This window comes from Pogonomyrmex barbatus, unplaced genomic scaffold, assembly GCF_055798465.1.
Source record: "Pogonomyrmex barbatus isolate J1 unplaced genomic scaffold, ASM5579846v1 scaffold11, whole genome shotgun sequence".
Taxonomy (NCBI): Eukaryota; Metazoa; Arthropoda; class Insecta; order Hymenoptera; family Formicidae; genus Pogonomyrmex; species Pogonomyrmex barbatus.
The window spans coordinates 4,000,558-4,026,686 of NW_028297107.1; the positions used below are offsets into that span (position 1 = coordinate 4,000,558).

General features: G+C 40.0%; 3 protein-coding genes across 8 annotated transcripts in view; all 3 read left to right on the forward strand.

Moving 5' to 3' along the window:
• The first annotated feature begins 6,661 nt into the window (after nucleotides 1–6,661).
• Nucleotides 6,662–8,403, forward strand: RpS5a (ribosomal protein S5a). Of its 2 annotated transcripts, none has more exons than XM_011631669.2 (3): nucleotides 6,662–6,813; nucleotides 7,464–7,842; nucleotides 8,074–8,403. In XM_011631669.2, the coding sequence occupies exons 2-3, from the start codon at nucleotides 7,477–7,479 to the stop codon at nucleotides 8,356–8,358; spliced, it is 651 nt and encodes a 216-aa protein (XP_011629971.1). In that variant the 5' UTR covers nucleotides 6,662–6,813; nucleotides 7,464–7,476; the 3' UTR covers nucleotides 8,359–8,403. The 2 variants fall into 2 exon arrangements, with proteins under 2 accessions (XP_011629971.1, XP_011629972.1); XM_011631670.3 differs by lacking the exon at nucleotides 6,662–6,813 and adding an exon at nucleotides 6,867–6,983.
• A 431-nt stretch (nucleotides 8,404–8,834) lies between these two features.
• ND-13B (NADH dehydrogenase (ubiquinone) subunit ND-13B) lies at nucleotides 8,835–9,657 on the forward strand. Its single transcript, XM_011631671.3, has 3 exons — nucleotides 8,835–8,997; nucleotides 9,137–9,298; nucleotides 9,409–9,657. The coding sequence occupies exons 1-3, from the start codon at nucleotides 8,836–8,838 to the stop codon at nucleotides 9,580–9,582; spliced, it is 498 nt and encodes a 165-aa protein (XP_011629973.2). The 5' UTR covers nucleotide 8,835; the 3' UTR covers nucleotides 9,583–9,657.
• A 247-nt stretch (nucleotides 9,658–9,904) lies between these two features.
• Nucleotides 9,905–26,129, forward strand: part of LOC105425826 (uncharacterized) — a 72,157-nt gene continuing 55,932 nt past the window's right edge. For all 5 annotated transcript variants that reach the window (XM_089070776.1, XM_089070778.1, XM_089070779.1 and 2 more), the window contains exon 1: nucleotides 9,905–12,642. The gene's annotated coding sequence lies outside the window, so the exon portion shown is untranslated. The remainder of the gene's footprint in view (nucleotides 12,643–26,129) is intronic.

The window sequence follows — 26,129 nt, forward strand, 5'->3', positions numbered from 1 at the left end:
AGAGAGAGAGAGAGAGAGAGAGAGAGAGAGAGAGAGAGAGAGAGAGAGAGAGAGAGAGAAAGCGATACACGTAGATAACGCCTGATGATTACGAGGAAACTTGTTGAATCGAAATTTCAGGAAACTTGAACATATCGACCTAGCAAATAATAGCATGTGCTTCGAAGTAACAACCGGCGAGAGATAAGTTAAAGTTGATAAAAAGTTTCAAGGACTCGCGACCGATCGTTTCTTAATAGGGCGAGCCGGTGTGAGAGAAATCCCGATCGCGGGCGCGATGGGATCCGCAAATTAGATCCCCGCGATCGAGAAACGATTACGTCGATCCGGGAGAGATCTCGAGGATCTCGTGGCGCGCTCGAACGAACCATAATTCGCGGCATCGCGACCAAAGTGCTAATTCATTTATCCGGTTCCGCGCGCATAATCGATGCCTCGATCTCTTGTCATGATAATTAACCTCTTCGCCTCGGACAGAGGAGCCTCGCCGGGGAGATAATTAGCCAATTAGGCGCTACACGTCGCGACGCGCGTAAGGCCGAGGGATAGACGCCTGAGTGAAATTATCGCGAACGAGTATTGCCGGGAAACATAATTATCGGCAGACTCGCGATATTAAGCCACTGACTAACGTAATCGGAAATGGACGATCCGCAAATAGCTTCGGGCATTTATCGCCAACGTAAGCACAGAGATCTACGCAGCGTCATCATCATAATTCACGCGGCACACAATACCGGTTAATTTAAAATTTTCTTGAAAGAGGTCTATTCATCAGACTCTTGACTCGTTTAAATTTTATTTACAATCTTAAACACGTATGCCAATGATTTATTAAACAATTTATTGACATTTAAATCTATATTTTAAATTTGTTTGTATTTAAATTTATATTCACGCATCCTTTCAAAAAAGCATGTTAACAAAAAATCTCGAAATAAATTGAAACATTGAAGTTTATTGATTGGTTTTTTGTCGCACTTTTTGGCATTTCCTTCTACATCGCACACAAGAGCTTCTCTTTTTCTCTCGTAAATATATTCATAATTGTTTTATTAGAATCAACTTTTTTTTTTATCAACAAAGACAAATAAATAATATTTGATAAATCTGTAAATTAATAAAAAAAAAAAATCAAATAGAAAGTAAAACGGATATTTTTGGAACACGTGGCGCTTGATAATATTCCAGTTTATATATGAATGTTACATTTGTATCAAGATACTTTTGCTTCGTCGGCTAGCTTTTCGACTCGAATTATCGACACTCGAGGGAAAAACTCTGCGGCGTGTCGCGAGACGAATGCATCTCGGATGGCATGCATGCTATTTACCGCGACGCGACGCGCCGTCGGAGAGCGAAAGAGCGAGCTGGTGGCGGAAAGATTGCTCCATTACAACGGCGACAAGTGAGGTGCGTGTGCAGCATCGCCCCGCCGAGTTTAGAGGAAGAAGCCGCCGAGCGCTACCGGGAAATAACAGCGTATGCGAGATCTCGAGGATGTATTCCGATTTATCTCGCACGAGCGGGCGGTTTCTCTGGCGTGCACGTACACCAAGCGGGCACCAACACACCGATGATGACTGCAAACCGGGGGTGTATTAGGAGCTCTTCTGTGTGCCGTTTGTTTCGTCCTCCTCGTCTCTCCTCTTAACGAGTGCCCGTTTTAGCTGGCTCTCTTTCTCGCTCTCTCTCTCTCTCACTCTTTGTTCCCCTCGCTCACGCTCCCCTCGTCGAGAGAACATGACAATAATACGACATGAGGCCGCAGAATATAACGTAACTTGCCTCAGCGGGGTTCCCTGGTATGGGACTTATCCCTGCCAACGAAGGGAGAACAACGAGCTGGAAAAGGAAAGGCGGGATGGAAGGAAGAATAACGTAGATAGATATATATATATAGAGAGAGAGAGAGAGAGAGAGAGAGAGAGAGAGAGAGAGAGAGACAGTATGAAAAGAAGAAGCGGCAAGCGCTTGTAAAGTGCAATAATGCCGCCCGGTGGGGACATTCTTAAGGCGCGTTTACGCCAACGATTCTTGTGGACAATTGCGTTACCAGCGATATAAACAGGTTTCCCGCAACAGCCAACAAGTGTCTAGCCGATAAAGCCATAAATTTTCGGACGAAACCCTTTGTTGGCTAATTTTCTCTAACCCGAAATCTGCTGAGAACCTCGATGATTCGAATGGTAATTTTAGAGAATGTTTTTATAATCTTTCTATTTTTATTCTTATTCTATTGCATTGTCCGTTAAATTCGATAAACATCACCGATAATTTCAACGTATGATACAAATATATCTTATTGATTTTTGTATAAAATGCAACCGAGCGTAATTAAAGAGCTCAATTCAACGGTATAACGAATATATTTAAAAATCGCGCATTTAAATATCATGTTATTAAATACATTATTTAATCCCAAAGAGATAATAAACGCGCAATCAGTTTATTTCTCGAACTCATAAATCGAGAATATGTTTCTCTATCGGCAAAATTCAATAAATACACCTTTCTCATATCGTTACTGAAATGTCGCTCGCGCATCGAGTGATGTCACGCGCATAAAGTGCCGTACGTTGGTTTATAAACTATTTATGCTAATGATGCGTCAAGAGAGAGAGAGAGAGAGAGAGAGAGAGAGAGAGAGAGGAGAGAGAGAGAGAGAGAGAGAGAGAGAGAGAGAGAGAGAGAGAGAGAGAGAGAGAGAGGGAGTGGAGACCGAGAGAGGAGCGGTCGACTCATCGCCGTCGGTGAAGTCGTAATTGCTTTTACGCGAATGCAATTACGGGGCTTTAACGATGACGCGACGCGCTTAATTGCGTTTATATTCGCGCGGGATACCTACATAATGAAGAAGACAATGGGGCGAGAGAACGGGGGCGAATGGACCACGCTCGCAGCATAACGCTGCGTCAACGAGTAAGGTAGCTATCGCAATTTTTTCACGTTCCGCGCGCTCTTTTATTGCGACTGCTTTTTCGAGAATAGAAAGATGCTCGTCGTCGTCGTCATCGTCGTCGTCGTCGTCGTCGTCGTCGTTGCGAAGCGTCTACAGAAGCCAAGTTTCCAATTAGCGAGGACACAGAAGACCCTCGTTATAAATGGGAGTTAGGGATCGGACAAATGCGTTTTATAACGAAACGATTTACATCGCTGAATTTATTTCCATGAGATTTATCGCGGAGCAGCCTGGCCACGTTCTCTTAAATCATAATGCGGTAATTCTGCTTATCAGAGGTAACTCAAAAGCGGTAATTCATACGTAAAATTGTTTAAAGTCACAGAATATTTAGAAAAGTAACTTGTTCTTTTTCCAATCATATTTTTATTGTATTTTTATTGTATTTTTTTTTCAAAGCCCTTGGAGCCGTCGGTTATTTTCTGAGACCGTTAGAAAATTTAAGTTCTTGTGTTTCAAAGATTTCCTGTACAACGTAGGCTATAAACTTCTCGTAACTTCTGTGATTTATGTCATTTTCGGACCTCAAAACGAAGAATATTCGAACAATGACACTGACAGAATTTATTCGTATGTACAAACACAGTCTACAAAGTCGATCGCGAAATTAACATAAAAACAATTGAATTATAATGTAGATGTTAACAGTGATTTTCACGATGGTCCAATGAACGCGCATGCAGAGGCGTGCATCGACGAACGTGTGTCATTAGATATTTAAGCGCGTCGAAGCTCGTCGTCGGCGATTCGGTCATATATGAGTTTTACTGCCTCTACGTCGGATCTTACTTAAAGTAATAAAGTGGAACCCGAGATGGGTTAGCAATCCGGACGGTGGGTCGTAAATTTCTCATACCGTACGGTTGCTCGCCCGGCCGTCTTCTCGAGCCCTCCAACCTCTCATCCCCTTTCCCTCCATCCCTCTTACCTTCTGCCTCGCTCGTCGAGCACGATTTCAACCCTATTCACTCGCTGTGACCCTCTGTGCACCCGCTTTCTATACGGACCCTTACCACCGACAAAGCTACGAAATAACAGATTATTACCACGATGATTGTTTCGGATATGTGCCACCATCAATATGATGGCTTTAGGTTTACCCGGATTATTAAAGGTTTAATCGATTTAATAAATCAACCGAATAAATATTGTTTTTCGGTTATCCCTTCGGCTAGGCCCTTCGGTAGGGCCTAAATTTCCCGTATCGCCTGCATTTTAGAAGCTTCAAAGCATTAAAATTTGCAGATAATATAGCAAATATCTGGGTTTAGTCACTGATTATATAGGCCATTGCACTCGGACTGCATAAACTCTAAATTATATTTAGCCATTAATATAATTGTTACGATTTGTGTCAGCTGTTTTATGACATAAGGATTAGAAATTATTTAATTATTTCCATTTTGATTTTGAAACGGTATATATTAAGTTGAAAATGAAAATGGGCTTTGATTTTATTGTTTAACTCAATAATAATTTCTAATAAGTTTTAATAATTTAAATATTTCTTGGTTTCTTTATAATTATTCCTACATTTTTCTTATTTACATGTTTACTAAATTTCTATTAAAGAACTTACTCAGAAATAATTAGAAAAAAATGTGGATTTAAATATTGTCTTTTCTCAATATGTAAACTATAACTCTAAAATAGTAACAAATATAATATAAATATAAAACAAAAACAATAGCTACGTAAATAATAATGATACTTTCTGCTAATTATTATTATATATTTCATTGTTATATATTTCAATTCCATGTATATATATAATCTATAAAATATAACAATTACAATATCATCAACTGCAATTTCAAGCTTTTAAACTGTGAGATAAGTATTAATTAATTACGAACAATAATCGTGGCTAATATAGAGAAATAATTGTGATCAATTGTTACTGCAAATTTCAGTTAATTCATGCACGTAATCTTCTAAACATAATAATCACAGTATTAACTAGAAATAGAATCTCAAATTTTTAATATACAAAGACAACCAGTAGTAATTATGATCGATATAAAAAATAATTGTGATTATTGAATTATTACTGCATATTGAAATTAATTTATTATATTTTATAACCTTTTAAGTATATCAATTACAATCATAATTACAGTAATTTTATATGTTTAAGCTGCAAAATCATCTACAAGCTCGCAATCGCAGTCACTGCTAATTATTATTATATATTTTAATTAATTCATACATATTATTTTCTATATTTTCTATATAATAATTACAACAAAAACTAAAACAATTTCGAAATTATAAGGTTTAAAATTAACTGCAAACAATGATTCGCAGTTAATACAGAAAATAATCGCAATCACCATCAATCACCATTAATTACAATTTGTATTTTAATTAATTCAGTGTATTTTAATTAATGCAAGCCTTTAAATGTAACAATCAGAATATTAATAATTATTTCAAATAATTTCGTGCTTTTAATCTTCAAAAACAACTACAAACTGTGATTATGATTATAATAAAGAAAATTATCATTATAATTATCAATTATTATATATAAACATTATCAATTACTGCATATTATATATTACATATAAATATATGTAAATATTGGTAATTATTACATATATAAATATTTTTATTATATGCAAAAGACATAAATACTATCAAGTATGACACGTATAAATATTACACTCATACACTCTTCACAATTAATATTTTCGTTAATTTATATATAATTTATCATGCAAACAATACTAATGAAACTTATTTGACAAAATTGTAATTTACAACACCGATATGGTACATTATATCCAACAATATGATCGCGCGAAATACGAGTATACTTTGATAAATCCGTTATATGATTGTGTTAAATCGATTTGATATACTATAATGACGGATTTCTCATAAAATGCGATATAAATAATGCGTTATCGACGTATAAAAATAAGATATGAGTAATAAACTTACCAAACTTTTTTATTTTTTTATATGTATAAATAATAATTAATATTAAAATATTTTATTTCATTTGTCGCTGAAACGTCGATTTAAAAAACTTTAAAATATTTTATTACATTTTCTTTTTATGCAAATATTTTTAAACACGCAATTAATAAGAATATTAATATAATAATATTATATAATATAAAGAAGGGTTATAGAAAATATTCTAAGCGATGCAAATTGTTGTATTGCAGCAAAACATACTCTTCGCGACATCTATTGAAGAGTCTTTGAAGCCTTGAACTCCAGGCCTTCATTGAATTGTTTTAATTAATTGTTTTAATTGATAAAGAAAATTTTTACATTTTTTGAAAAGAAATACAATTTTTATTATATTTTTAATGATTAATCTTCTTAAGATATAAATAATATATTATAATATGAATTATATTTGAACATATTATTAATATTTAATATCTCAGATCAATTCATTGAAGAAATTGCCGATTAATAATCTATCCTTTGGATTTATTTTATTAATGACAAAATATATTTCTTTCAAGTGCGTCTTTTTATTTTTTATTTCCTTTTTCTTTTTCTTTCTAATAACCTATTTCACTTAAAGGATCAAAGTGTAGCATGGTGCAAAAGTGCACCTGCAAAGGATACACCTGCATTTAACAGTCAAATCAGTAATTATAACTATTCTAGCTATTTCGTTGTGTTACGAATATTCATCTCAAAAATTATTTATATTTACTTACATTTCACGTAAACATTGGAACATATTTGCAGCATCTAATTTCGGCGTGTTTCCCCGTCATCCCGCAACTTTGATTAACGTATTCGAAATCCAGCAGTCCGGTAGATGGCGCTCGCGGTGTTATGGCCTTTTCCGGTTCACGCGTTACACGAAGGGGAACGTGAACGTAAGTTATAGGATAAAAAATAGACGTTGTGTCGAGGTAATTTCGTGATAGAACGGCGTAACACGCAATTATCGAGCGATCGAAGATAATCAGGATTTTTTGGAGTGATTGTATAGGTGTGGAAAGGCGTACGCGATTTCGCGCGAGAGAAAGCACGCCCGGAAAGAGAGGTACATGTGGACCGCGTGGCCACATGTGTTTTGTCAGTTTTCCGTTGGACTGTTTATCCATTGAGAAATTTAACGAGAGTCAGAGTGCTCCACTTACAATCGGCATGATCATGGCGAAAACACCGTGTCGTGTCATAGCGTCCATCTTTCAACCGCTATTCACACTTTGCCGCATATCTCCAAACAAAGCGATTGTAGTCGCCTTCGGAAATAAATATATCTTGATTGTTATATGAGCAAATTACTTTATTAATCTGCAATTTTATTTTTATAATTTGCTAAAAATTTCCTTATTATTTTTTTTATAAGTTTTGACAACATTGGCTTGGCGTAGTATAACACGAAATTAATTAGTATCATGTTATGGTTTTAAAAATTAAAGTTTGACGTTCAAATTGTGTTTATTTGGATTGTAGATAATCTATTATATTAACAAAAAATAATGTATATTTCATTAAGAAAAATTGTTTTTCTTTTTAGACAAATATAAACAATGGATGATAAAGAAGCGTTTGAGGATATGGTGGTAGCAACCACAAATACATTACCAGTGGCCATGCCGGCTGAATTGCCAGAGATCAAATTGTTCGGACGTTGGAACTGCGATGATGTACAAGTGAACGATATGTCTCTGCAGGATTACATCGCTGTCAAAGAGAAAAATGCCAAGTATCTTCCACATTCAGCAGGACGCTACGCTGCAAAGCGCTTTAGAAAAGCTCAGTGTCCCATTGTGGAACGTCTTACAAATTCTCTGATGATGCATGGCAGAAATAATGGAAAGAAGTTGATGGCCGTGCGAATTGTTAAACATGCCTTTGAAATTATTCACCTTCTCACTGGTGAGAATCCTCTGCAGGTGAGTTTACATTATTTAATCTATTTGATTTAATCATTGATCTTACATTTAATCATGGCATATTCTCACAAATAATTATATATTGAAATAATTCAAGAATTTAATTTGAAAGTGTATAAGTTCATTTTTTTATAATATATATCATTGTAGGTGTTTTATACAAGCCATATTTAATTAATATGTACAACATAATTGAATACTATTCCATTTATTCATATATTTGTGTTTCAGGTTCTTGTCACAGCTATCATCAATTCTGGGCCAAGAGAAGACTCCACGCGTATTGGACGCGCTGGTACGGTAAGGCGACAAGCTGTGGATGTATCTCCGTTACGTCGTGTTAATCAAGCCATCTGGTTATTATGTACTGGCGCACGAGAAGCCGCATTCCGTAACATCAAAACGATCGGCGAGTGTTTAGCTGACGAACTTATTAATGCCGCTAAAGGTTCGTCGAATTCGTACGCGATCAAGAAGAAGGATGAATTGGAGCGTGTTGCCAAGTCTAATCGATAAACATAACTTTCTACTGAAGAGATAAATAAACGTTCTATCTTTAAATTGTTCTGTATATTTGTTCACTTTGTATCCATTCTCTCAAAATGCATTGTGATTCAAGTTTCCCTACAATTTTTCTTAGAAGTGAAAAGATCTATTCAAGTTGTTGTAATATGGCATGGTGTTATAGCCAAAGTTGGGCCCGGATTTTAACACAAAGACAATTGAGTTAATTTAAATTAATTGTAAAAAGTATTATACTCTTATTTTTTTAACATTTGATTATTTGAAATAAATACAATTACAGAATTTGGAAAAACAAATGGAAAACAAAAGTTAGGAAATTATATATTTAATAAATGACTAGTTAAAATTAAAAATTAATTTATTTGAAATTTATTAAGTTAAAGTTAAGTCAAAGTTATTAACTTTTTAAATTTATTAATTTCTAACTTAATTAACTAATTATTTTTACGGATTTGAAATTTAATATTGATGTGTTCCAAAACCTATCGAAAGAATCGCAATCTTTCGACTGGGAGAGTGCATACAAATTTTGAGGTTAAGAAAACTGATGGAGTGAAGGGAGAGAGAGATTTTCTGATATATCGAGTGTTAGATAATATCATTCTGATCATGGCAGGTGCACTCAAAAAGGTAATTCATCTTACGCATGCATGTAGACTTAATTAGAATATCAATTATTACAACATATATTATCACTATATTTGATGAATTATGATATTGATACTTGTCCAAGATTGGTTTCATTAACATGATTACCTTTTGCTTGTAGTCTACAAATTTGACAGGATTAGCCGTTTGTAAGAATCCTCACTTGGAATTAGTTCCACTATATAAGAGGATTTTGAGAGTGTTAGAAAAGTTACCAAAGGATTATACTTACCGGAAAGAAACCGAAAAGCTTGTCAAGGATAGAATGGCAATTATGAAATTGGTGAGAAGTACTCATTTAAAGCGACAATTATCTTAGTATATAATCTATTTAGTCTATGTTTAATATATATAATAATATTAGATCGTTTCTGATTAAGAATTATTTTGTAGAACGCAGATGTGCAAAGTGTAGAGGACAAGATTGGTTGTGGACAAGTAGAGGAGCTTATAATACAAGCGAGGAATGAACTCTCGCTGGCAGAGAAGATGGCGATTTGGAAACCATGGGAGAAATTAATACAGGAAGCACCGGCCAACCAGTGGACATGGCCGCCGCATAAATAATTCTGACTCATAGATATTTGTATATAGTATAGATCCCATGTCACTGTGAATGAATAGATTGTGCATTATGTATGAGATTGCGATATCAATGGATCTGTTTGATGCGATGGATCTGTTTTTTTATTGCTGAATTAATGCACATTTGTTGTACTTGAAAATAAAATAGATATGTTTGTTATATTAGTGAAAGTAAGAAGCCTTAGTATAGTTCAGCGATAAAGAACAAGTCTATTGCTACGTAATATTACGAATATTCAGTAAATCTAATTTGTTCTTGGCTTTACAGTAGAAAACTAAAGATCTAATCATTCATTTGAACCCAAAACTTGAATAGATAAAACCCTAAAAAATTTTTTTATCTATGACAGATTTTCCAACAAAATTACAATAGCTTATATTTCTTTCAAACATTTTAATTTTATTATAATTTGTTACTGAATTTTATTGTGTAGAATTTTACTGCAATCATTATCAAAGTATTATGTCGAAAATTGTTAAGTTTGTATGTCAGCGCTGACTTTTAACATTCATTGATTCATTCATTATCAGGAATGAATGTTTAATCGCGATACGACATACATCAATTTTTATTTGTTATGATTGTAATTTTTACTATTCTTATTCGGCATTACATATAGGAAGGCTCAATAGAAATAAAGTTTTAAAAAGCGTGAATCATCAAGATAAGTGTATCATTTAAATTTAACATAGTAATTCAGATATGACAACTAGGTGTCGCTACCATACTATTTCATCGTATTTTGCGAATGTTTGATAATATAAGGTGGCACGACTTGCTGCGAATGTGTTGCGGCCAAGTTACATAAATATTGTACGGTTTACAAGCGTATAATTTTATATTTCGTGAGACGCACAGATGAAGGAAAATATGAGTTACAGATTAAATACAGATTTTACAAGTCTTCGCAAAATACGCATAACTCTCAGTAAGAACAAAAAATGCAATAATAAATTTGAAACAATGTTAAATGATTTTATCAATTGAAGTTCAATCAAATTAAATTGATCAGGTTCAAATTTAAACGGGAGATTTCCAGACGTCGAATTATCGTCGATACGCTTTTTTAACTTCCGGATCCGACGACCTCGACAAACATATTCATTAGTCATTATCTTATTGCGCGCCGGCCACATCGGATCTCGCTCTCGATTCCTTTTGTTCATATACATCTCTCGGCCCTAATAATCGCAGAACCGGCTATCCGTTCCTCGGTATCATGGTGATCCGTCCGAATCGTTCGTTCGGATCGATCGTGATTGGGTTTTGCACGCGGTTAAGTGCACCGACGAAAAAACGAGACGCTCGAGCACGGGGGCCCCCGAGGCACCGTAATTTCCTGATCGTCCACCGAAACCTGACACGGGCGGTCTCTCTGTCCGGCAAATACATGTGCGCATAATGTGTGTGTGTGTGGGGGGGGAGTGGTGTGTGTGTGGTGTGTGTGTGATGTGTGGTGTGTACACGCCATACACAATCGCACTCCTGATTATTACGAAACATAAAACATGCGTTTTTCGATATTGACTATAATAATAATCATTTAATTGCAAGTGGCTCCTTAAAAATTACTAAAGAAATTACTAATGTTTATTACTTTGTTGCATTAAAAAGCGATTATTTGCACGAGTGTCGAGAAAACGTGACCCCAAAATCTGATATTCGCAATAAGAAATTATTTTGTATTTTAATTGGCAATTAACGAATTTAAAAATGCATATTGATTTCTTTCGAACTTGCTCACACTCAAACAATACGATGTTTTAAAATTTCTAATGTTTTATAAAATGAGCAGAAAGATATTTTACATCCGAATTTTTAAAGATATTTTTGAAATATATTATTTTAAGGTAGCTTTTTAAAACATCTTAAGCATGCGTCGAGTATTAATTTTCTCGTTGGAAATATTAACAGATTTCTTTTTATTTCGACTTAGCTAATACAGCAAACTGAATGTTAAACTGAATTCTTTCATTTCATATGCGATTTCATAATCGATATAATTTAAAAGTCAACGGACCAATGGCTGAATCGCTAAAAAATTAGATAGATCCTAATCTACAATTTCCATGTCGTCCGCTTTTCCTTTTAGTTAATCAATTTCTAATTTTTAATATACAATTCCAACGTTCAATCTAATAATCTAGTTCGAAATTAAGATATATCTGTTGCGCTCGAGGGCGCGTCGTGACCACCTCGCCATGCGTTATCAGTTTCATTTCTCGCGGAAGAGAGCCGTCCTTGCGTTCCCCTGAAAACATATTGGCGCGCCAAGGATCCAAGGAAGTGGGGGAGGATTCCAAGGGGGCGGATAGAGAACAGTGAAATGGAAAAAGGTGTACCGTTCTCCGACAGGAGAGGTAAACGAGCGAATAGTTCAGTGCGACGCGGCATGACTAGGTGAGGTGAGGTGAGGTGAGGTGAGGCGCGGGACGGAGGCGACGCGCACGACGCTTCATCCCCACCACTACGGTCTCTTGCGCGGCACGGTGAGCTTGCGCGCGCGGCTTCACACTCGCTCGCGAGACGCCGTAGCGACAGGTATTGGGTGCACGTCGTCGCGCGTTCGCGCAATCCGCCTTGCTCTTCCCGCCTCGTGCGATGTAAACACGGCCCACGTTCGGCAGGTGGTCACAAGCTGCGAACGCGCCGGTACCGTTTCCGCGAGTATCAAGGGAACGCGGAAGAACATCCGCGCGAAAAAGGGGGGGGAGCGAAGCACGGGGCAAGTTGTATAATATCGTGTTACGCGCCCGCGTTTGGTAATCGACAGTGATCGTGACAGTGCATGACGTCCTCCTGGTCCCGTTCGCCCGCAATCGAGAGCGCGCGCAGTGCATCGTTCCTTCTCTCTTTCTTTTCACCGGACGGTGCAGTGATCTCCCGTGCCAGTCGCGGACCTGGGTTCTTGCGAGTTCAATTCGAGTGTCGCATCGAGAGGAAGTTCTTCCCTTTCTGGACACGGTTCTCTTCCTTCTTCGTCCGAGACAGCCCGGCGGCAACAACGTCGTGGGAAAGGGAGCAACGTTGCGGATTTATCGGTGAGTGATTTATCAATTTTCTTGTCTCGCTTCAAGGAGGATCGGTCGACTGAATGCTCGATATATCGAAGTGAACTTTACGCGACTAGGATTTAATTCTTTCAAATTAAATATTTTAGGATGACATTCTATAGAAAAATAAAGTGCAAAAATATCGATGATGTTAATATTTATTTATAAAATTATTTAATATCGATCGCGGAAGAGAATTTCTGGGAGCTTTTAGTCTCCGGTTGTAATTTCAATTCTAATTCATGCAAGTCAAAAACTGAAGAGCAGAAAATAATTAACAATGGTAAATTTAAATTACGTGGCTTTTGTTGGCATTTGTCGTTGTCATTGCCATCGACTTCACGCGCCGAGCTGTTTGTCTCGTTAAATTTTATTTGCGTTGCACTTAATGTTTCCCTTTGTAAAAATAGTTGAATATCGAGTCGAGACACGTTGGTATACACATGGGTAGGCACATTTCTGAATAATAACGAAAGGATTAAAGCCTTAAAGCTCGGAAATAAATTATGCGCGCGCCGTTCGCGGCTGCGCGTGAATGCATGAGTAATGCGTATTGAAATAACGCGATACACAATTAACATGCTATGCCACACGCGCGGCATTTACCCGGAATAATTTGAATAGACAAATTGTCGATTATTCGAGCGGGCGTCATGATATACTTCACACTGGTGATTTATTTTCGCGGCGGTGGACGCGCGAATTTTTATCATTTATCGCGATAATGGTGCACACCGAAACGACAGGATCGGCAGACATTAATATTAATGTACGAGATGTTTCTCTGCTTATCTGCAGCTACGAACATGACGAGATTATTATTCACGAATATGTTTGTGCGTGATTATCGCTATTGGTACTAAAATTGAGGAAAATGGATCGGTGTGAAAAATTTGTCATACTTGTAAAATAAAATTGAGAGCAAATTTCAAATGTTGTGTTTCAGATTGTTTTTCTAGAAATCTTTTTCTGGAAATTTTTCTTTGAAACTTATGACTTCCTAGTTTTATTTGAAACGAAATTAGAAAAATGACAAAATATTTGCATCAACCTAATAGTTTGAATTTTTCTCAAAAAAAATCTGGATTTAAAACATAATACGAACGGCTTCGGAAATTTATCTGCGTTTGTTTAAAAAATAATATGTTTGATCTAAAAATTTAATTTAATGTCGGAATTACCGAGCGATTATTTCTGACTATTCCTATTTTTTCTTATTTTTTTTCCTGTTTTCCTATTTTTTAAATTAATATATTTTTTTCTTATATTAAAGTTACGATTTTGGAACTTTTTAATTTTTCGCCGATCACTTTCGTTTACATTCTGATGAAATATTAAAATCAGAAAAAATTTTTTTTAAATCCTCTTTTTAATATCAGAAAAAAAATATTGATTTAAAAATGTAGAAAAACGTAAAATGTAAAAGATATCGAAGATATCGTGGAGTTGGAAAAATTAAAGATTAACAGCTCGATGCATCGAGTCCTTCCAGTTTGTAATAGTAGAAAATAGATCGTGACCAATATCGTCGAGAAAATTGCGACATTCGCACGTGGGCACAAGTACGCTCATTGACACGGCGAGCGGGTTGCACGCCCTATTTCCATTCGTATGTACCTTTGCTACTCGTGTCGTCATGCGCGTCGTGTGTGTCGTATGTTGTGAGAACACAGGTGATATCTACATACGTCGTCCAGGGTCCGCCGCGATTAGTTTTCGACTATCTCGACTGACGTTAACCTGCTTTCATTTTGAACATTACATCGCGATACCCGGTACAGGCAATTATTTATTCATCGTGAATACGTCGTTATCGATAAATTTATTTTCAGATTACGCAAACGGTCTGTTAGAGTTTAAACGTGTTGTTTCTCTTATTGTGTTCAACAAGAACAGCTCGTTTTAAACGCCGTTATATTTTAGAATGTCGTCTCCCACGGTGCTCGTACATAAAAAAATAGTTCTCTTTAATCGCGTTTTAATTGCACCGAGCATATAATTGTCGAATTGACGAGCCACCTTAAATTTCAAATCTAGGAAAGTCTAAAAAAAAGAAGATCGAGAGAGCGAAAGGATGACAAGAAAAACGAAAGATAAGGGAAAAGAGTGAGAGAAAGAGTGGAGGGGAATGCAGGGAGAGAATTGCGGACGCCAAAGATCTTCGCGATTCGTTGCCAAGCCGTCGATCGTTCGCGGACTATAAATCCCGAAACACGGATCAGCAGCCGATCAAGTCCGCGTTTAGTTATGGCCGCGCTCGTTACGCACTAATCCATGTACGTCTCGTATACGCACGCACGCACGGCGGTATCGCGTGCATGCATGCGTGCGTGCGAGCATGCGTGCGTGCGAGCATGCGTGCGTGCGAGCATGCATGCGTGCGTGCGTGCGTGCGTGCGTGCACGATCGAGGAATGCGCTGAGAATTTTCATTGCGCGCGATCCGAATTTTTCATCGCTGCGTCGGCAGCGTCGCCGAGGTGAAAATGGTTGTTTACCTATAATAATTCCCCGGGTGATCAACCTCCGTGAGAGGCGGTTATTACGAGCATACCGTGTTACGGGAATGCGCGTCTGGTTATCGTTGTGATTTACGGGCCTTTAAACGTGGGAGAGCCGCCGCTTTTTGCCGCTACGTTCTAAATTTTTATTCATTTAGGCTAATGACCGATTTAGCCCCGGAACCAGACCCGAAAAGGATATCCGTGTTCGAAACACGGCGTCATTTAGGATTACTTTCGAGGGTCCAATGAAACTGCTTTTTTTTCATCTTATCTCTTGGAAAAAGAAGCGTAACCGTAATTAATCCGCTGGTAACCGCAGACCATTATTGTCGAATCTCTTTTATCAATAAAGTACTATGGCAACCAGATTGCCAGCGCGCAAAAAGTCCTTAAGAATTTCGCGTATCTTTGATCGTGGCTTTTTGCCTTATTGTAACTGGCAGTCACGAGGCTCCCAGAGAATGAGAGGTTCACAGTTAAAGGTCGAGGCTCGAGAAAGGATTGGCGAGTATTAATTTGAAGCTCGGCATGCAGAATCGCGAGAATCGTGTACGATATTTTCGCGCGAGCTCGAATTGTCTGAGAACCACATTCGGAATGGGATTAACCGGAAAAACGAACGTCGGATGTATTCCATAAATCTGGTCGGGACTTCGTATCCGCTTATGGCTCTTTCGCAGCGTGAAATAGAGACAGGCGGCAGATCGCGGTAGGTATTTTCAGATAAAAAGAATGGTCGCGCGGCGGGCGATATTCCAAGACGGAAAACAATGCCGATGAAGATGAGCGCATCTTTCCGCTTGCAGCCAAACACAATGCGCGATTTTTACGAGCGTCGGCCGGCGACGTTATATAGCTTTCGCGGAGGATACCGAACGAGGAGTAGCCGGATGGATGGCTGAAAAATTTCGCACGGCTATATCCCCATACGAGATTCCCCTCGACTGCCCGACGGCGTGATTTGCCTATAAATGTCGTATTCCGCCGCGACTTACTGCGTTTCGGCGTGTCGTTTCTTTTCCCGCGGCGCATTCTGCGAATTTTCCATCCCGTATTTATCCCCCCGCGCCGAGATCGCGATAAATTAACTCTTGGATGTATTTTTGCTTCTACTATATTATACCAGCCAACGATCTTATTTTATGACGGATAACCCGTTTAAAAATTCCTCGCGATAATCCGCGATAAGTTTCCACGTATCTGAATTCCTCGTAAAACATCTCGATGTGGTAGAAAAAAATTCCAAGAAAAAAAAAATGTCAGTGTATGTGTCAGTTATCACTGCCAGCGTGCCAATGGAATAGTTTATTCCTCTCTCCTCGGCTCGACCACGATTCGCCGACTGTTTGGCGAAACCGTGCCGCGAGAATGATGCGTGAATCCACACGATCTCTGACCGACGGAGTATGGAAAATGACCGCGGAAAGGCAGCCCCCTCGCATTGGTAGAACGTTAACGTGCCGTGACGTTGCCCCGTTAGAATACTCGGTGGCGGTCTACCATCGCATTCGCGTTCGTGCGCCGATCGTGAACTTTATTTGCACTCCTCCCGAGCCTCGTGCCGAATCCCTCCGCATCACGCTCTCCGCACCTCCGCACCTCCGACCGGCCGGGGCCCGTGCGATAGCCATCTTTTTCAGGAATTTACGGTACTCGCACCGTGTCTTCGTACCGAAATCCCCGTGTCCCCGCTTTCCCCCTTCTCTCCTCCTGAAAAATTCATTAGTCGCACCGCCCGCGATGAGTGTCCTTTTTCACACCTCGGCTAATTTAGCCAGACGCGAGGTTAGAAACGTTGTGCGAAGATTTCCATCGGCGGCTATGAGACACAGGTGTTCTTGTTTCGTGTATCGTGTGTACATATGACTATTGTCTTTTTGATTGCGCCTGCTTGCTTTGTATCACACGCACGGAGGAGAGAATGTTATTCGTGCATTAATCATCTTATCGCGCGTTGTCCGTCCGGTTCAGGTCCTGGTCTTGCGAATTGTATAATTTCTATAAAATCGTATAATTCTTCATTTTAGTCGAAAGCGATATGATTATATCGCCTGATATTCAAAAGTTTACGCATGCCTGAGAGGCATCATAAATCCAGATAGCGTGAATCAATATGATAAATCAATGGGTAATATAACCGCGTTCGGTTAATTCATATGTATATATACATATATATATATATACGTATACTGGATAGCGTCGGAATTAATTGGACACGTGGGGAACGTAGCGATGTACGATTATAGATTCGTAAAACGATGCGAAATGAATTCGTGGATCATCCTAAATTGCCGCGTTGCGGCTTCCAAGTGGGCTCGGAGATTAAAAGGTGAGGCAAAAATGACCGGTCGTGAATGGAGCACGTTGGACGATCGAGAGCGTTTGGGGGAATCGCGACGATGATTTCTACACGTTGGAATTCACGAAAGACTGAATGGACGTCTGAATGGTAAATTAGTAAGGTGCCGTGCGCGTCAAATTGATGGCCGAATAAATGGCGACCCGCCGCGTTTTCATCCATTCGACTTTTGCGTATTGGCGACGAGAAGCTGGATCTAGGTGCGCGTCAAGGTGATATCTCTTAAAGATTAGCTGCGCGTGTCATCATGAAGGGATTGATGATGGTACGATCGATTGACTCGTTTATCGCGCAGTTTACACATCGTGAGCCAATGACGTGACTTGGGTATTTCTTTGAAAAAGATCTTACGCAATTCCAATGCTATTCCTGTCCATTTCTATCGGTTTAGATTAATTTAATCTCGGTTTAACTCCCTATCTCTTTCTAATTTTTAAAACTAAAAGAGAATAATAAATTAAGTCGAAATTAAAATTAATTTATATTGATAAAAATATTAAATTGATATTCATTATTTAAGTGTAAGTTTTATGTCAATTGTTAGTATGCGGTAAATTAAAAGACAGTGTCTGGTATTTTAATTATAATAAATTCTGATAGTTTCACACGGTTATTACTTTAAAAATATAATCTAACAGAAGATTTGACGGAAAATATGCTATCTTCGTATTATATACACATGAAAGTTTAATTTATCTGCGTAAAGAGATGCATTAATTAATACGTGGCTATCAAGACGAGATCAGAGTCTCATCCGACTTGACTTCACATTCCAGCTCTCACCTTTTGGATTTTGTGGGTCAACCAGGTTTCAGATTAACGATTATTGCGTCTCTTGCTTCCGTACGGTGATCGATACCATCGTCGCGAGATGGATAACTGAATTAAAATGAGATGAAAGCTCAACTCTTCCCCCTTTTTGAAACCACGCCCGCTTTCGTTCTAAATAATTCGTAATTGCGCTCGTTATCGAGATAAACTTGGGATATGCCAACGGCCATGAATAAAACGACGTTGCGAAGAAACGAAACGACTCAATCGTGGTTCGCGTCGTATTGGGCGTTTTCGTTTTCAACTCTCTAAACCTCCGACGCTGGCTCGCAATCCTTTTATATTCCCGCGCAGTCGTTATTGCCACGACGGTGAAGCAGTCCGTGCCGCATCCTTCGCGAATCCTCATCTCGTTCTCGGGTCGCCGGTAACCTTGGTACGCGGAAACAAGACCTTGGCGTGTGCAGACCGCCATAAACTCTTACCTAATGTTAAGGGGCCCGGGGAGATAAGGGCCCGCCGCGCCGAATGGCGGGCGCGCGATATAGCGAGCCTCGTTCGTCGTGCTCAATGGTTCGAGACTTTCACGAGCATTCCTCACCCGACGCGTCCTCCGCTTGTTCTCTCTCACCGCGAGAACACTCCTCTCTCGACTCGCGCTCCTCTTCTTCTCTCGGCCGCGCCGCGCCGCGCCGCGCCGGTTCCGTTCATCTTTCAGCCGCGTTCTCCACCTGCCTCGCCCATCTTCGCGGCTGCTGCCGCGCTTCGTGCTGCCCTTCTCACGTGCATTTCTGCGGGGCAACGTAGGAACACGAGCAGCGTAGCGTCGCGGAAGTCCCGTTTAACCTCTCGAACCCCTGATTTACGAAGCGTCCCGCCGTGGCGCTCGCCGTGGAATGTTCATTTGAGATACAATGTCGGCAGCACCGCTATACGCAACCGCGAAGACACACTCGTTAACCCCCTCGAGTTAACGTCTGTTAACTCGAAATGACGGCGGCGTTCTGGGCGCGGGACCGCACGTGTCTCGGAGCGGTATCCATAAATTTGAGGTTGTATTAATCAGTCGGAGGTTTCACTCCAAATGACGTGCTTTGTGATATTGCAATTTGATATCCCGTGTGATTCTCATAATTATTATTATATATAAGCATTCGTTTACTGTGCATATAGCTGTCCACGTTCGAAACACCAAAATTGAATATTTATAAGTCAAGCATTATTCAGCGGGAAGACATTTTTTTTTAATGAGTTATTTTCTCACTTTCTTGTAATATATATATATATATATATACACACACACATATATACATATATATATATATATGTACATTATTATATGCTCACTCTCTCCTAATATATATATATATATATATTTATCAAAGATAAGAACGGGAGAAGAGCCATGCGTCTCCCTCGCAGCTTCTATATTCCAGTTTATCTTTCCAATAAGCACCAGCTGCTAACGCCTCACCTTTTTTAAGTCGGGCAAACGACTTCCGAGGACCGTAGGTCAGGAGAGATCGTAAATCTCAACTTAACTGAGACGCGATCTCGGTAAACTTTCGTGGAGCGTGCAGAGCCTAAAAAGCGCGGCTAATATATTCTGTCCTAGGGAGATCCTTGACGTGGATTTTTCTGTTAAACGCCAGTTGTACACTGTGCATTCATGCTAGCGTATTTAAATTGTTTGAGACATCTGAGTAATTTTAGAATTTCAAGGACGACTTTGCGTTATATCGCGATATGTTAAAAAGCAAACGAATTATAAGGACATTTTACAATTTGTATAAATATAATTATACTAAAAATAGAAATTACCGAGAAGGAAATTTAGAATTTCTTAATATTTCGAAATTTTCGACGATCGAAAGTTTTAAATATTCGTGTTTAATATTTATATTACCCGAAAGTGCCAATGGACCTGCAGTATGCGATATTTACGTAGGAGAAAGTCGGACAAGGCGAGGAGATACGATGCGTTTGATTTATGTAAATAAAAATGCCGATGTGTAACCTGCCGACTTGGCTCATATTTGATCGCACGGCGATGGAAAGGCGGATGTTAATAAAAGGATCCGTGCCGCGAGGGAAATTGCGCGACACGTAAGAATGAGCGCGCTTCGCGCTCTCGTGCCACGTAAGAGGGTAAAACTCATTTCCCACCGCCGCCGCGCCGGTCCCTTCTTCCTACTTTGCATTGCGTGGTTTCCCAATGGTCCGGGACCGAGCACGAGCGGTTATTTAAAACGAAATTACACGAGTAGTTCCCTTTCGCTTTATGTATTCGTATTCACTTTGCTGAAGAAATAACGCAAGACGGGATTAGATGGCATACACTTCTGTAACTCACTACTTTAATAATACTTCAGAAATTTATTTCTTTAATAGATTTTAAATAAATCTTCTCTTCGAAAATGAATATAAACGTATTCTTAAAAGTGTATATATTGCGACATTTATTATTTAGAAAATAATCTGGACAAGCGAAATATATTTTCTTTTAAATAAAGCGATATTTTTTTTTTAAAGCAGATCTGTCAAAAATAGCGACGAATTTTAAATTCCAGAATAACGAGAATGGGTCGAAATTCCTCGATTAAATCATAAATCATCTTTTCGTTTACGATAGGGCGTAAAATAGTTCGCGAAATCACGTGGGCGCGAAGAAAGTCGGACATTTCTACAAATTAATACTTGACGAGCATCTCGATCGTTTACGAGAGCTAAACACGGGCGCGCGGGTCGAACGGTTTCCATGCAATATTCATCGAACCCTGAATAGCGGTAGTGCCATGTGTATTCCCGAGAAATGATTATCCTTTGAAAGGATCTGCATTCCAACGGGCCCCTTTTTGCAAGGCCGGACATTATGGTCTCGATGTGGTTGCGTAACATATGCGCGCGCGCGCGTGCGAACGTCCTTTCGGCCTCATCAACGTCGCACGCATTTCAGATCCATTTTCGTTCCGTTTATTCCCCGTGAATAGCGTGCACTTTGTTCAAGAGGGAGAAAAAATTCGTATATTAAAATATTCGAATGAGAAGAGTTGATGGGAGGTCCGCGAAAGGAGAGAAAGAACTCTGAATTGACATTGCAAAGATGACGAATTTTTTCTGCTTAAAAAAAAAAAACTTTTTTTATGTTTTTAATTGCCAGGAGAAGGAACAATGTTACACGTCAAGAGACACTGCACAATGAATATTAATGAATCATCCAGCTGATATCTTGTGTTAATTGTCGCTCGTTTCAACCGGATGACCAATTGGCATGCGTTCAACATCGCGCCGATGCAAATGTAATAACTTCGCACTGTGGCATGCACGCGGATTACGAATTCAAGTGCAATGCACTTCTCGTCTTCCTGTAATTATTCCAAACTCGTCACGTTCCATCGACGGAATAAACTTACCGAAGAATCGGACGAAAACATGCCGCTGAATCCCTCTCGACGGCGACTCAGCCCGGTGATGTTTGCGGAAAAAAATCGCACCAGATGACTATATCGTCGATGCGTAACAGCTTTATTAATACGATACGTAACGCATCCGTCATTAATCCCGCGCAATTGAATGATTACTAGCGTGCATTGTGCACATTGTGCACAACTCACAATGCGGCCGCCAATTTTTCGCTCCACAGGATTCGCTCTCCTTTTTTATGAACCGGAAAATTGACGGCTCCGTCTCACAGCCGTACACGATGTCTCATTGTCTGATTGCTTTTTTAATTTGAACCTTAATTTAGCTTATTCCTTACTCTCTCGAAGGGTCTTTGGCTTCACATAGAACGTTTTTTTGATTCACGTTTCGAATTTATCATTTTAAAGTCGTTTGGAAGACTTTCTTCGATACATTTTTTGCCAACAATTTTCTATGCAAAACTTAATTTGCGGGGTGGCGTATGAATTATCTTATGTATTCTCCTCAGGCATGCGCGCTCACGTAGAGTATGCGTATGCAGTAAAAATAAATGCATTACGCGCTGTCGCCGCGCCTACGTCGGTGATGCGCCTTTCGCATCGACATTTATTCGCAGTTATTTCACCGAATCGATCGACGCGCGGTTGCGATCGGTGCCGTGGAACAAGGAAGCCACGAGGAAGCCGGGTAAAAGGGCAATGTTACAAGCGGAGGAGAGGCGGGAAAACAGCGGGCAAACGCGGAAAGGGAGACGGAGAAAGGGACTAATGGTCCTGGGTGTATAGGATTCTTTCGTGAGCGTTCGTTCGTTCGTCGGCAGATAGATGCAATCGCGCGGAAACGTGGCTCGTTGCGCGCCGCGCCGCGCCGCGCCGCGCCGCGCCGCGATCGCGGCGTAAAAGTCCTTCGGCCGCGCGGCAGAAATGATTATCGCTCCTGCGAGTCGAAGAAAACTTATGCGTGTATACAGGCGTAATTATATGTGCATATCCCGGCATGTAATACACGGGCTGAAACGGCCCGTGAGCGCGCTACGAGTAAATAGCTGCGAGAAAGGGGAGGAGAAGGAGGAGAGAGAGAGAGAGAGAGAGAGAGAGAGAGAGAGAGAGAGAGAGAGAGAGAGCACACGGTGCATCCGCATGCATGCGTGCCTAACCCGCGCGAGTGTGTTCGCGCTCCGAGCTCGGTGATTATTTTCTCTTTACGCGGCAATTATTCGAGAAATTGTATTATAATTTTATCCGCCTTTGCGTTTATTAAAATCCCGATGATTTGAATTTATTCGCGCTCGCCGCTCTGTGACCGATCTGTGCGATCGCGCCGCGTCTGGATTTCGCTACGAATGTGAACACGCGGGAGATTCATCGAGATTCTCCTGAAAGATTTTCGTACATGCGAAAGCTTCGATTCTCTCGATCCCTTCTAGGCGGGAACGCGTTTCTATTCCCGCGGGACGAAACGCGGGGTATCGTCCGGATGATTCATTTCCCTTCGGGTACAGTCACCACGCGGAACAGTTCCACTTTACGGTATCCATAAATATGCGAGATGCGTTCACAAATTACAGAGAGACGTTCTCGCGCACAAAGGTAGAAAGTGAGCGCTCCGCGAGTACGTGCGGCGTTCTCTATCAGATTGCCTCTATAGTCCGTGAGCGAGGAAACGCGTTGCGCACGTAGCCGCGGCGTAACCGGCGCCTATTGTGAGCCTCGGGTACGATCGGGTAACGTAATGTGTTTCGGTCGGATCCTAATCTTGACGATGGCTCTTTTCGTATGGCTCGTGCGCCGTATAAAACGCACACGCTCTTCGCGCAACACGCCCCACGTGTCCGGCATGGCTGATCGGCACGTCGCTCGTATGCTTATACACGTTCGACACATTCGACTTCTTGTCTCTCCTCTTCCTCCTCCTCCTCCTTCTCCTCCTCTTCCTCCCCTCGACACCGCACGCCGTCATCTCTTTTGTTCTCCTCCCATCTCGCGACAGCGTATGCATGGGAATGTGTGTCAGCGAGAATAATCGCGGCGAGTAACGAGCCGAAAACTCATGGTCCGATCGTCCGTAATTCCTTAGAAATTGCGCTTCGGAATTCTAGCGACCGGAAGTCGCTAAGTGATAGTAATCGTGGATTATAATGGATACCGGATTGTACGTGACCTTCTGTACACCTGCAGTCTTGCGATCTGCAAATTACATATATGTTTAATGAAGCTAATCTCCCAGCCGAGATATGCGGCTCGTAGATTGTAGTCGAAGAAACGCGAATCTTCGCGAAAGTATCTAATAATCGGACTGCGGGTATAGCATGCGTTAAAATAGCGGTCGGAAAAGACGAAATTGCTCTATCCCTTTTTTATCTCTATTCTATCTCTAGCCTACGATAGCGATAGTAATAAAGGGATGAACATAAATGGTCATCAATTTGCCTTGCCACTCTTACTTTAGATTCACACAGTCTCTCTCTCTCTCTCTAGGCGCAATTGAGCTCGGCCCGATCGACTTTATCTTATTTTATGGTTCTTGACGTAAGGAAAGATATGAGGAAAGGAGGAAGTTATTTGCCACCAATTTGCTCTCACTTTTGCCAATTGTAATAGTGTACTGTACTATACTCGCTAAAACCGGAGAGAGTCAGACGTGGTGAACTTAGCAATTGCGATCGATTTTAGAGCCTATTTTACGCGAGCGTATTTTACGCGAGAGAGGAAGAAGATCGAGAGAGAACGACCGAGAGCGTAGGGGAGGAAGAGTTATTCCCTTCGATCTATAGATGCGTCGACGAGGAACGTGGCCGGAGGGTTCGTACATCACTTTAAATCGGCGAAGCGAGAAAGAGAGAAGAGATGGAAGGAGGAACGGTGGCTAGGCGGTGTCCAAGCACCTTCTGCGCACGTATTCGAGCTCCCATGAGCTTTGTCTCTCTCTCTCTCTCTCTCTCTCTCTCTCTCTCTCTCTCGTGTGCGCGCGCGAGCCACCATCGGCTCCTCGTTCCGCATAGTCTGTCGAGATATCCGAGCCTATAAGTGATCTTAATGATCGCTGCTGGCTATAAAGTCCGAGATTCCTCCGCACCGGCAGCGGATTCCACCTCGCGCGCTCCTCTTAACGTAGTCTGGCGCACCGTCGCCGCCACATGAACCGACCTGTATAATGTCATCTCGCCGATTTGTCTCTGGAATCGATCGGACCTGGAAGCGAACCTTTAAGCTCCACTCGATTTCGCGCGCTTAAATTCGCGATTTAGATTTTCACGATTCGAAATGCGAGATAATATCTAGATTTATGGCTCTCCCGGAGTTAAGGAACGCAAACGCGGGGATAAATTGATTACTCCAATTATATCGCGACGGTGATGGATTACTTGTAATTACGACTGTAGACACTGGTATATGTGCCCGAGGTTCCGGTTGTATCTGTAATGATTCTTAATGATATCCTATCCTATTTACAATCGATTGACCCGGGGAATCGAACGAGCCTCGGATAGGCTCGTCCGATCGCGCGCACGATTGTTACATCTGTAATAGATTTAAAAGATATAAGATAATATCTAAATTAATAGCTTTCGTAGGTTTTATACGAGCATATCAATGCAGAGTCATAATTTAATTATTTCAATTATATCGAAATGATAAAAAAATTACAGGTTGAAAGGAATTATAACTGTAAGCGTTTAGATTTAGTATTTGAGTCTGAACATATGTGACAGATAATGGATTCTTTGCTAAATGCAACTGACGTGTTTGTTTTGATCCATTGTAGGGCAGAGTGAGGTAGTATGTTGGTTAATGCACGTTCCGTGACGAAAGAGCTTCCTACGTTACATCTGGCGACTCTATTGTGCACATAATGACTTCTATTGGCATCTTACTGATTTACACTCTATAGAATCTTGATCATGCAGCTCCAGATAAGCCCATTCAATCTTGTATGTTGTCATTGTTAGGAACTGATTACAAGTATTTTTGTTTAAAGTCTCGATAGTTCAATCTTCGTTGAATACATCATCAAGTGGCATTATATTATAATAAAGTAAAAACAAATTGAACATGAACTCTTAATGAATTTTTTATCTTGTATTATATGAGGTAAAATGGCGGAATAAATCTCATATCACGTGCAATTATAAAACGCATTATTATTTTGTGATTTTGTTTATTTTTTAAATACAAAGGATCGCTGTATCCAAGATTATTTGTGTAATAATTTTTATAACTTTTCATTATTCTATTATCTACATAGAATCTCAAAGAGATTATTCAATCAAGTAGAATAAATTATTTCTCATTTTGCTCGAAATTTTTTTTGAAAACTGCAACCTCTAAACGCGCAAATATCCTCCTTTCCGTCGTTTTTCCATATGAAATTCCGCGCGATAACCACGTTAGTCGGAAAAAGCGGAAACGCGTTTCTTCC

What these genes read in the sequence shown, in the direction of transcription:
- RpS5a (XM_011631669.2), top strand. Translation starts at nt 7,477, where the DNA reads ATGGATGATAAAGAAGCGTTTGAGGATATGGTGGTAGCAACCACAAAT. An exon ending in CTGGTGAGAATCCTCTGCAG is followed by an intron (nt 7,843 to 8,073) that starts GTGAGTTTACAT and finishes TTTGTGTTTCAG; the next exon opens with GTTCTTGTCACAGCTATCAT.
- ND-13B (XM_011631671.3), top strand. Translation starts at nt 8,836, where the DNA reads ATGTGTTCCAAAACCTATCGAAAGAATCGCAATCTTTCGACTGGGAGA. An exon ending in TGGCAGGTGCACTCAAAAAG is followed by an intron (nt 8,998 to 9,136) that starts GTAATTCATCTT and finishes TTTTGCTTGTAG; the next exon opens with TCTACAAATTTGACAGGATT. An exon ending in GAATGGCAATTATGAAATTG is followed by an intron (nt 9,299 to 9,408) that starts GTGAGAAGTACT and finishes ATTATTTTGTAG; the next exon opens with AACGCAGATGTGCAAAGTGT.